At 33.5% G+C, this 13,042-nt stretch overlaps 1 protein-coding gene across 9 annotated transcripts in view; it reads left to right on the top strand.

Moving 5' to 3' along the window:
* The window catches only part of LOC126857561 (peripheral plasma membrane protein CASK), a 156,093-nt gene that overhangs the window by 129,064 nt on the left and 13,987 nt on the right, over positions 1-13,042 (top strand). For 8 of the 9 annotated variants that reach the window (XM_050607124.1, XM_050607125.1, XM_050607129.1 and 5 more), the window contains 3 exons: positions 2,375-2,563; positions 3,143-3,307; positions 3,654-3,722. In XM_050607124.1, coding sequence (XP_050463081.1) covers positions 2,375-2,563; positions 3,143-3,307; positions 3,654-3,722 — 423 coding nt within the window. Of the gene's footprint in view, positions 1-2,374; positions 2,564-3,142; positions 3,308-3,653; positions 3,729-13,042 lie in introns of all 9 variants that reach the window. The other variant, XM_050607126.1, reaches the window with a different exon arrangement.

Here is a 13,042-nt window from a genome sequence, read left to right on the forward strand (position 1 = left end):
CGGCTTATGTGCATACATATCATAGCGAACAATTTGTCTTTGAGTTTATCGTCTTCCTTTATATTTCATTCTATTTGCACTGAAATATGTTTTTTTTTTCATGTGTGATTTGCATACAAAGTAGACGCGCGAGAAAGGAGAAATAGAGACGTGTCGTTGCTATCAACTGGGTCGTAGGTGACGAGTTTGACCGCGTTTCAGGTGAACGAGTACTGTCCTTGGACAAAGTGCTCGTACGTAACCCCTTCGAGGATCCTTTACGTCCATGAACAAAGCGCTTCCATGATCCCATACGAATATCACGTGTGACAATGTACGCTGATTTATCTTATGTATTTAAGCATAGTTTGTACGAATTCAGAATGATTGATACAGAAAATATCTTTTCAAATTGAATTAAAATAAGACGAGGCAGACATTTAAATGGTTGCTCTTTCATGAAATATTATCTTATACATGGAAGATTTTCGCGGGAGTGTAAATTTTGACAGAGAAACGATATTATCCGACAGAGGATTATGCAAACATGTAATTCAACGTATCAAAGCAACGTATAATTCTCAAACCAGAGTTCGCAGCGCAAGCAAGTCAAAGTTCGCCCGAGACAATTTCGGAGATCAGATAACAGATTAAGCTTTAAGCTTGATCGGCCGACAACTAGAACTTAGTATTCAAATACTGTTATTGAACTACAACCGCAGTTACGATCGTCGTAGTAGCATACAACGCGGAGAGCTGTTGCTAAAGTCTTAGTAAATAATAGGTTTAATAAATATTAGGAGCAATATTTAAACTTCGGGGCTACTTCTAGTATTGGACATCAGAGAGACTCGACTACACTGAATAAATCTGTTTTACAAAATAAGTAAGATTTAAAATATTCATAATCTGCTATATTAATATACAGCGGCATGCAACCATAACTTTTATTAAAATATTTTTGTTTAGTCATTTTAATCTTTTGCATTTTATTATGTTCAAAAATATGACGCATTGTTAGAGTAAAAAATAATTTATCTTCTAAAAAGAAAATGTTTACTAGTTTTTAATTACTCAGTGAATTACTCAGTAATGCTTGAATTAGGGCGATAAATAACTTTTTAATAACCATTACTTTTCAATCCTTTAAAATCAGTTTCGAATGTTATCATTTATTGTTTGCATATGCTCCGCGAAAAGTTATTACGTGTTCAACGTACAGTCGATGTAAACATCATAAATTTCGTAGAGCACTTTTCTTTTATCCAGTTTATTCGTATGTATGTCAAGTGTATACATATCTTTTTTGCTATAAGATGTTTCTTTTAATAACTTCAATAAAGAGCTGTCAAATGATAAAAGATTATATACTTTTTTTAATCTAATTTTGTAGATGCAATATATTTTTTCGGAGACATTATTTTTCACAGCTTTAATACCATACATAGGACAAGAATATAAATATAACTATATGTATGTATGTGTATATTTAGCAATAAAATATTTTTGACAAGAAAAAGAATAAAATATGCAGCAAACATGATGTTTAAGTGCATTTATTAATATGCACTTTGTAAAGTAGAATGCGATCATTTATTTGTTTATCATGTACGCTATCCCGTTATTAAAATCAGAATTTACATTTGAATTTTAATGAAAGTCGATAATTTAAATGTAAATTAAACTGCATATTTTACGCTCTTTCAGTTTGATAGAAACGCCTGCATTTATACATATCGCTACTTATGCGATACACGCTTTTCATGCGAAAAATATTGCGTGTGTATACCGACATCTCATGTTTCATGTAATGTGTCTCTAAATAATTGACAAAGAGAGATAATTGCATGTTATATAAAAAATTATATGTAGCATATATTATTTTCTCAAAAAGCATATAAAGTATATTTTTCTTTAATGTACTCGAAATATGCAATATGTAAAACAATTTTTTTACATATACATATGACCATATAACAATCTAAAAAAAGCAGTGTTTTTTATCGATAACGAGATTCAATATTCATATTTAGATCACGTTCTGCATAAAGGACACAATCAGCAATCAAAATTTGATTGTTAGCTTTTTTTTCACAATTGGAATCATCATTTTATTTATGAGATAGCATTGTAAAAGTGAACTATACGACTAACGAACTATCAAAACTTTTTTACGAATAAAATATATATTTGCATATAACGAGATGTATCCCTTATTATCATAATAATTATTATAATTAGATAGTGACGCGTAATACAAGTGGATCAAATGGAAAGCAGGTTCCTCTAATATTTTTCTATATATAATGGCGAATTGATACTGCATATTTTGCTACATGGAAGATAGTGACGTTAGTAATTTAATTTAACAGTCTTATTTTGTGATCTGTTTCAGGCACTTTTACAAGCGCACGATGTTGCCGGCCACGAGGTCTACGGCGAGGAAGCCACCAGAGTAACACCACCGCCGCTTCTCACGTATCTGAATGGTGGCGACGACCTCGAAGGACAAAACGGTGATTTAGACGAGAAAATCACTCGCGTCAGACTGGTGCAGTTTCAGAAGAACACGGATGAGCCGATGGTGAGTAGTACTTCAAAGCATCTGTAATTGCAGAAACGTGCCTTTTCGACATGAGACGGTGTTTTAAACCGGCATTTAATTTCACAGTACTATATGAAATTACTTGCAATCTTTCTTTCTCTATGACATGATTTTTACATGAAATAATATCTGTATGTATATGCATATATTTGTTAAAGGAAAGCGAATATCTATTCACATTTTTTCAGCAAAAATGCAAGAATAAAATATATAATCTTGGGAAACGTTGAGTTAAAATGTATCGTATCAAAAGATTTTTGTCGAAAATATTATTTCATGTTGTGAGACGAATGAAAAAAAAAACACTATAAAGTATTCGCAATATCTCATATTTTGAACACGATAAATGCTAAATTTTTATATGCAGTACAATAAAATAAACTGGATATTATCATAGAAATTTTAATTTTAAATTTGCATTATTTACTATATGTGCGGCTTAACGCAGTATTAACATTCAGAAACACTTGGCAAAAATAAATTTCATATCTGATTATCGCTAACGTGCTCTGCACTCATTATTTTTATTTTATTTTGTGCGATTCTGTCTTGTTTCAGGGAATCACCCTAAAAATGAACGAGGACGGACAATGCTTTGTTGCACGGATTATGCATGGTGGGATGATCCATAGACAAGCCACTCTTCATGTTGGTGACGAGATCAGAGAGATCAATGGTATACCGGTTCAGAATCAATCCGTTAATTCCTTGCAAAAGATTCTGGTGAGTATCATAAAATTACCCTCATAATCGTTGGTGAAATTTAAAAATTATAAAACTCTTTTTTCTATAAATTGGATTATAAAAATAATATATTTCTTTGAAAAAAAAAGAGATATTATATAACTGATATAAATTTTAATTTTAAATTTAACAAAAATTATATTTCGAAGCAACATATCATTCGATATCATTTTATTATTGAAAAATATATAATTTTTTTTTTATCCATTACACACACGAAAAACAAATCTCAAGTCTGTACTCGTTTTTATGCAAATAAATCATTATTACCTTGCTTTCTCGTAGACTTAATATTTAAAGAGTCGATCTCTTTCGACTGTTATAGCGGGAGGCACGAGGATCTGTAACTTTCAAGATCGTGCCGTCGTACAGGAGCGCGCCGCCCCCCTGCGAGGTACAAGTAAGACCCAACACCCAAACCCATTCCCAAAACACTATCGCGTCTAGTAAGCCCGCATCTTCCGCAACCTCCACGAGCGTCAGCTCTGGAGGTGGTGCGAACAAATCCGGGAAACCGGTGAAAACCTCTGCAGCTACCACGAGCAAAGAAAAAACGTCTAAGCCGCCAAAATCTTCCAAGTCTAAGAGCGCTTCCTCGTCTACCGAGAACACGCCTAGACGTCGCTTAAATCCATTATCGGCCCTACGATCGCGAAAATCTTAAGACGTTCGATTTTGATCTCAAGTAGTTTACTCGATTGTATCGCGTATTCATAGAATCGCCAAAAAATACGTTCGTTTCTAAACATAATTGAGAGGTGGATTTCACATGAAATAAATTTACGCCTTCTTCCAATGATACTTGAATTTATCGAGCGAAATTGATTTACGAGCTTAAGCCTTATAGAGTAGGAGCTTGTAGCTCTAATAAATAATTGTGCATGTAGGTAGCAAATAATTAGACTTTTTTCAATACGCTTTATTATCGAATACACTAGTTATATAATGATTTTGCAAATTTTTATAATATTATCGTGATACTTTATTAATCTTTTGAGTGATAAATGTGCAATATTAAAAATATAATTTATACATTTAAATGTTTCTAATCAAAATATTTATTTATTTATTTATTATTTACTAATTTAGTTTTCGAGAGATTATTTACACAAGCAAATTTTTAATATTTTATTTTTAATTATTATTTATTTGCTTATATAAATTAATAAATAGATTATAAACAAATTATAATCCTTCAAATATGATCTATTATAAAATTAAACTTAGTTCTCTAGTCGAGCATTAATACTATGTCTCTTGCATGTTATTATTGATTATAACCTTGGGACATGCTTCGAAGCGTGATCTATCAATCGCTTAAATAGTTTGTCTTAGTTTCTCTCACGGTCTTCTGATCTAACAAGAGAAACTTCAGAAATCCTGATAGAGCTTATAATAATAAACAGCTAATAATTTTCGCTACATTATATATACTATATATGCAAATTATTACAAGTAATTATACATGAAGGAAAATTCAAGAACTTAATTTAATTAGACGATTCAAACTTTACACAACTAGCTTTTATAATGAAATATTGCTTCATATTTCGCTTCAGTGGGATTCGTATTTTACGTATAATACGATGTACTTCGAAGAACCCATGTAAAGTGCGAGAAGTCTCTGCCTATTATCCGTTTCGCGATTAGGAAAGTTTTGAGCCCGATAACGAACAGAGGGATATGCGATTAGTTTCTCAATAGTTTGTAGTTTGTATACAGTTTCTGCGTAATTCCATCCAAAGTAGACCACGGAGTTTACAAGAAGTTTGCAGGAGAAGACACTTAATAGTGTCCATTTTGGATAATCACATATGGGATAATCTGCTATTAGAAAAAATTTTTGCCCTATGTAATTGATAATAAAAATAATATAGCAACGTGGATTTTTTCATGGAAAATTTGAAATTATTTTAGGAGCTTTTATTAATAAATTGGAGAATTTTCAATCGGAATTACGCAAAGTTCGTATGAATTTTGTATAAGAATAATATTACGAAAAATAATTGGATGAAATATATTTTCTTGGCATGTTTTATATAATGTATAATCATAAAATATATTCTTTTCACATGTTTTAATACAGTCGCTTTTCTTAACTAATATATATAAAACACATATATAGGATGAGCCTAAAAATAAGTTAATATTCTTTAATGATTTTAAAATCACTTTTAATAACTAAATTTAACAGATAAATTAATGGATAAATTTAATTTTTATATATTACTATATAAATATATATAAATTTTACTACATCTTTACACAGAACAAAATATAATTTTAATGTAAGCAGAATTTCTTTTTCTTTAATTTTTTAAGCTTATAACGAATAAAGACATTTACTTATCGATGTTAAGTTATCTTAGAATTTGGAGGTAACTTGGGACATAGTTTTACTATTAATCTTCGTTAACATTGACGGAAGGAACGAAAATTGATATCTGGTGGTTTATATGCGCCAATTTACGCGCAATATTCTCGAATAGTTGAAATTATTCGGTGACAAATTTTGCTATATAGTTCAAAATTCGGTATTTAAAGTTTCAATAATTAGAGCATAAGTTCTTTTCGAAAAAAATAATATTCTTGAAGAATGAAACGTTAAATTCTTAGAGCAAACGAGAATTTTTCTGATTATAAATGTTTGCATTTTGAATAAATTGTACAACTTTAATGATTCTGATCAAACGTGAACATTTGATGAAATGATAAAATTATACATTAAAAAACGTGTTAAAATTATACGTTATACGTGATAAAATTTATACATTTTTATCTTTTTTTTTTCGAATCATAGTACAGTTATAGAGATATATAGGTAAATTTTATTTAGCTCTTTCACGATGTCAATAAATTGGTTTTGGCTGAACAATTTTTCATTTTTGATTTACAACACAATCGAGCAAAATCGGATAAAAAAGTTATAAACTGGGTTTGTTTACTGAAACCACTTTAAATAACGCTTTAAAAAAAAATTTGTTAACTTAGAATTTTGGAAATTTAAAAGTGAACGATATTATTTAATGCTTGATGACTTTTACTATTCTCAAATTTTATTTGTTTAATTTTAATGAGATTTTTAACAAATTTTTATATTAACATTGATTTATAAATTAATATATAACAATTTTCGACAAATTTTACGGAATTTTGAAATAAAAATATCGAATCTCTTGAGAATTAATTTATATGTATTTAATAGAAGATTCGCGCAATTTATAATTTATGAAGTAATGATATACTTTTGAGATTTCTTATGAGATTATTTTTAATGTTTATTCAATTATTCAAATTTTTAACTCAGCTGTTTTTATAAAACTGATATTTTACTGAAAATGTTTTAATCGACACTTTGTCTTATATCGCTTGTTACCACGTTCCATCAATTACTTCAAGATAATATTTCAAGCAATAATGCAAAACGTACGTAATTGGCAATAGTGGAAGTAAAAACGAGATCACATTCAAACTTTGATGTTAAATCAGAGCGTAATCGTATTAAGCCGTTGCACAAAATATCATCAATTCTCTAAGAATTATACAATTATATATTGAAATAATGCGCTGTTCAACAAATATGTCTTGAATGTGATCAATGCTTGCAGAGGTTTTCACCAGAGTTATACCCGTAGTATAAGATACACATATGCATAACAATATATAAAATAATATTCTTTTTAATTAATTCTTTGCTGTTTTACAAAAGAAGAATTCAGATATAACTAATACTGCTTGACGTACCGAGAAATACTAATAAGTATTTACATTAGGTTGCCACGATCGTTTTTATAAGAGAAAATATTATTTTCTATTCTTTTATATACATATATCTCGCCGTCTTTCTCAGTATGCAAGCAGTGCTACGCAAGATAAAGATTTCTTTCAGCATAACGTCAAATCTAATAAAATTAAATTGAGAGAACAGTTTTTTTCCCCCCCGGATCAGGATTTTATTAGGTGCAACTGCTTTTATGTTATTACAAATTTAATTTTTATACAGTACGCGTGAAATGAGTGCTTCTTCAATCAATCTACGAGATTGATGAGACACTTGACGGAGTAAACGATTTTATTATTTGCAATGTCCTTGCAATATTTTCATAGCTCACAATTCTGCGTGTCGAGAGTTCGTGCCTCGAGAGCACGTTGTACATAATTTAATTTCATGAACTTGTCAAAGGTCCGTACAATATGCAGTTACATGTACAGCTCTTTAAATGGATGTACAATACACCCTTCTTCGCGTGTTCACATGTACAAAGAATGTTCGCCTTCAAATTGCTTATCCCAAACTGCATTGCGATGTAGATAATGGGCGTCCTACGATTGTTGCAATTGTACGGCAACAGGACATACGCTAGTCTCGCATGACATATAATATTCTCTTTCTTCTCTAGGATTATATAGCGCTTGCAATACGCAAGCATCGCATATAAGAGTGCTCCGACATTGACGGTACATTTGACAAGAAAAAACATTTTTTATTATTAAGAAAAAAATAAAAATTTAATATTTTACAAAGAAACAATGCACGAATATAATTATTTATTTAATTTAATCGTCCTAGCAACAAATGCGTTCTTCTAACGCTATAATTTCACGAAACCGAAATTTTGCCAATTGTAACGTCAATCTTGCTGCACCGCGCACATATGTTTCATATAGTTGATTGTCCCTGCACTGACCCGTACTCAAAGTTCACATTAATGTCATGAACATTAATTCTGTAATAAGATAAAGCGTAACTGGTGACCTGTTCTGATAGTATTAACGTAAGAAGATGACGCTCGCTCAACTGAGATTATTTGGGGATTAATGTTGCAAGTGTTGAAGCTTCTAGAATGGACGTGATATCGTCGACTAACGTGAATTTTGTGAATTATGGGCCAGTGTGATGTTAACATCTCGCCCTATATTGCGAGATCCAAGTAATTGAATAATTAATGGAATTAATGGGACGATATTGTTAGAAAATAATTTATGTGATATTCACACACATATATATTAGAAATATATATATTATAATCTGTATCTCTATAAGGCTAGGTCGGTACGAGCGGTGTAACAAAACGCTTTAGTCGGCGCTTTCGAGTTCACGGAGCGTGCATGTTTCTTTTTCGCTCTTTTTCCCCGGTTTTTCTTTCTCTCTCTCTCTCTCTCTCTCTCTCTCTCTCTTTCTCAAGCTCTTTTTCTCGTTCCCTCTTTCTGTCATTCTTTCGTAATTTTATTCACTTTCACTCTACCTTTCTGTATCTCTGATTTTCTCTTTTGAGTCAAAAACAACATCTCGTTACCGATAGTACGACAGTTAACTTTTTACGGGGAAAAGAAGTATACAAGGAATGCACACTTTCGTTTCCACATATGTTGGAATGTTGTTTGTGTTTTTTTATCATATAAGGAAGCTTTTGTTACACCCCTCATTATACCCTCACCTGCATGAAGGACATTTTTGCGAAACTGATGCTTTTCTTTTTGGCCAATGTAGCCCTTTGCATCATAAGTGCATACACGTAAGGCTATGTAAATCGATCGATGGGTTTTTAGTCGAGACTGCAAAACTCTCTGGGCCGTTCGTTAATCATCGTTTTGCACGAACTCACTCGCGATTGTGTAGATAACGCGCAAGCCTGGTAGCGAGTGTGATTTAATCTTTTTTTTTCTTTTTTTTTTTACTTTGTTTTATTGGCCAATCGTACCGCCTTGTAATTATTGGATTGTCAACAGAGACAAATAATACATGCTGATTTAGAGATATCCGTTTCACGCAAGCTACATCCGTATAAGTTTTTTTTCTCATCACAACATTTTAAAATTATAAAATGACTAATGCATTCGCTTTCTGGATAAATTAATTCTATTCTCGAGAAAAAGGATCTGCACATGCCCCTTGCAACATTATGTGCAAAAATTTCCGTATATGCAGTTGAGGGTAGATTGCATATAATAATAATGTCGTCTATTTTAGACAAAACAAATCGTTGTTTAATATAAGCGCCGCGGTTTGATTTTACCTCGCGACAGATCTAAAAAACCGCGCGGACGTCATTGCTAATAAAATCTTTAAGATATTTCTCTAATAAGTGTCAGTAAAACACGCACTAATGACTTCAAGTAAGGCACTTCCCTCTTTTTCCGTACCTGAATCAACGGACATTATTTTCGACGTATTCTGTACCTGAAAGGAAAAAAAAAGAAAAGAAAAAAAAAAAAGAAAAAAATTGCGAATCTATTCTATAAATGTTGCGACGTCGAACAATGACAATGATTCTTAGTAGCTTCTAGTCTCTCATTGTGTGTAAATATCTTAGTTCTGAAAGATCGATATATAGTTACAATCAATATGGTTTAATATATAATCGCGTGCGGTTCAGTTTTCATTATTAATTTTTTGATATCTTGATGTGAGACGTAGCATTCGTTTGTACATACTCTGTACTTATATATATCTGCTTATGTTCATACATGTGTTTAACGTAGCGCCCAGCCTCTCGCTCTCTCGTTATGCACCACGTAGAAATGCAACAAAGAAGGAGTGGATCTGTTAAGAAAATGATATATTGCCTACTTCCTCGCACTACTCTCTATACTATACTTGTGTACACACATATACATATACACACACACACACACACACACACACACACAAAATACACAAAAAACTCATACATATACACGTATATATGCAACGGCTTGATTTGATTAGATTTTGTAAAGCGTTGTAAAATGTGTTGGGAGTTTATAGGTGTTATAAGAGAGATCTCTACGCAGATCTCTTATCGATGTATAATTTCAAATTATTGGTGTGACAAATATCTGTATATGCGATTGCATAGTATATAGACCATATTTTTCGAAATATATAATTTCGTTATACTTTCGGGAGTGCAAGGTAAAAAGACGCAGGACAGATGAACGTTAACTATCACTTTACATTATAAGAATGTTACGAGCTCGAAAGGGAGGAATACGTATATAAGACAAGAATGATTCGCATTCAACAGATTCGATTAAGATACGCAGTAACTGCCGTCTGTAAAAGAAAATCGCTATTTTTGATAACTGCAAATGCATGTGTACGCATTCAATAAATCGAATCGGACGGCAAGAATAAGCCCTACTATAATACTTAACAAAACGCCGTCTTTCGTGAAAAACGAGCTTACGAAGTTAAGCATTCTCTGTCCCGTGCGTCTCTGTTGCACTCATTATACGTTGAAAGGGAGCATTTACGGCTAATAATCGTTGCGCCAACACATGCGCATTCGAAATGAGTATCAAAACCCGTCGTCTACATGCTACGAATAAGGCAATGTAATATCTAAAGGCGTTCCGCGATGTCGAGCATAAAACGAGGTCAGGGGTATCTCGAGTGTTACACGGGAAGCGAGACACCCTCGGTAACGATAAACACCCCGATCGTACCACGTTGCATTTCCGACGCCATCACTCTCGGACCCCCTCAAGGCCCCTCCCCGCCCCCAATCGCACCTTTAGGCAGGAGCGGCAACAACATCGGCGAGCGCAACGGCTGCGGCCCTTGTTACCCTACAGTGCATTGTACGAAGATATAATAAAGCATGTGAACCGCGCTGGAAACACACCACGACGAGTCGTCGCACGTTACCTGTATAACGTGACCTCTTGTCCGTGTCCGTCGTAGAAATAGAATCAACGAGCGACTCATGCGCACCCACCACCCATACATACACGCGCGCGCGCGCGCGCGCGCGCACACACACACACACACACACACACACACACACACACACAAGAACTGTCTGTGTGTCCGTCTGTTCCATTAGACACACATGTTCAGATGTGTTCAACATGCCCCTCCGCATTGTCACCCTCCATTACCGCCCGTTTATCGCTCTTGCACCATGCAACGATCGCGCTCGAATCGTTGTTCAGACTTTATCGTCTCGCACGAAGGCATCTCAAGAGATCTCATTAGACGTCTCGAGAAAATTAATTCAATCTTTTTCGCAATTGGTAGCGCGCGTGAAAGGTCGATCGTCATAGGATATTTCAAAGAAAATAAATTTTCGTATACATTGAATATTAAACACGATGTGTGTAGAATCTCGTATATTAGATAAATTTAATTGGGTTTTATAATCAGTATGTCAAAAAAAAATGTATTTTTTTAATCACGCAAAAGAAGTATTTTAATTATTCATGAATTACATAAAAGTTGAAATTTTTTTAATAATGATTAAATATATAATGTAATTATATATATATTTTTCAGCAACACGCTCTTTCAATATATATATAGGACATTGATTTTTGCGATACATTTTTCACTTACGACAGTATTCTCGTATAATAAAACGCGGATTAAACGCGTGATGCACTGAAATCCTATTCGTCGAAATTGATCCTCCAATCTCGCTATTCTCAGATTTTATTCTGGACACGTGCGTATCTGCCGGCGACTCGTGCTTCCGATTTATGACGTTCTTTGCTTCGTGAAGAATATGCCACGAGAAACGAAAATAAGATTCGACGTTCTATGATCGCGTGCGAAAAGCATCTATAATATTTGTATCGTACAAGTGACGTTTGGAGTGAACTGAAAACGCGATACCGATTTCTCGAGTAAATCCGCGAATGATGGAAAAATATTCGGTTACTTGATCTTATTTCATCCTTATATCGTTACTCTTCATTAATTACCCTCAATCACAATGCACACCACTTCACACAAATGTTAATTGCAGTATACGTGGATGAAATAGGTAATCACTACGTGTGTCTGTGTGTGTTGTTCAGTTTAATAAATCCCGATCTCTCGTATATATACATACATTATCTGTGATGTTCGTGACCCACATAGAGTTTTTTGACCCTTACAGTAATAATTGAAAAATATTTCACAAAAGCACAATCAATTCTCCAAAGAACGTATCGCAGTACAAATAATTGATCCGATTCGCAAATATATTTAATAGTATATAAATATGTGTACCGTGTGTACGATGTAAATTATTATATAGTATATTATATTGATTAGCCTAGTGAGAGAGACATTAAAACGAAAATTACGTTTCGTTAAAATATATTGAGATTCAAGAAAATAATATTTTAATATTATTATGAAATATTTGTTGTATTGTGTACTTAAAAAAAAATCCAAGATTTTTCAATTACGGTTCAAACTGTGATAGCGATGATGAAAAATACGTATCGATGCACTTGTTAATTTAATTGGGTAAAATCTACCACTGTCGCGATTGCAAAATTTTTAGTCGAGTTTATTCTGCGATACGATTCTTTTTATCTCCCCCTTCCGAAAGGCAAGACCGAAGCTTGGCTTTTCGGTCTGGCGCTCGGAAGCAGATAGTCCGGTCCCGATGGAAATCGACAAGAGGATTCAGCAGCATCAGCAGCAGTCAGTCCACCAGACGAGTTGTCGATAGCGCAGTACCTGCTATATCACTGAGTAGAATTGTCTTTCCCAGTGTCGCCTGAAAATCCCATCAGCAGCATACCATCGTCAACCTCTTCCCATCGTACTACACCCGTTCATTTCTTCTTTGAAGTAGAGCGCAGCTTCCAATGCACGTCGGAGAACCCACATACCGAAACCACCATGTCCATGCACTGTCCTCTGCGACGTTACTATGGAAACGGGATGGGCACAATCGCTCGCGGTGACTTTATTCGAACAGTGCGGCCCGAGAGAAGTTTGGGGACGCGTCGCGT

This window comes from Cataglyphis hispanica, chromosome 22 (assembly GCF_021464435.1).
Source record: "Cataglyphis hispanica isolate Lineage 1 chromosome 22, ULB_Chis1_1.0, whole genome shotgun sequence".
Taxonomy (NCBI): Eukaryota; Metazoa; Arthropoda; class Insecta; order Hymenoptera; family Formicidae; genus Cataglyphis; species Cataglyphis hispanica.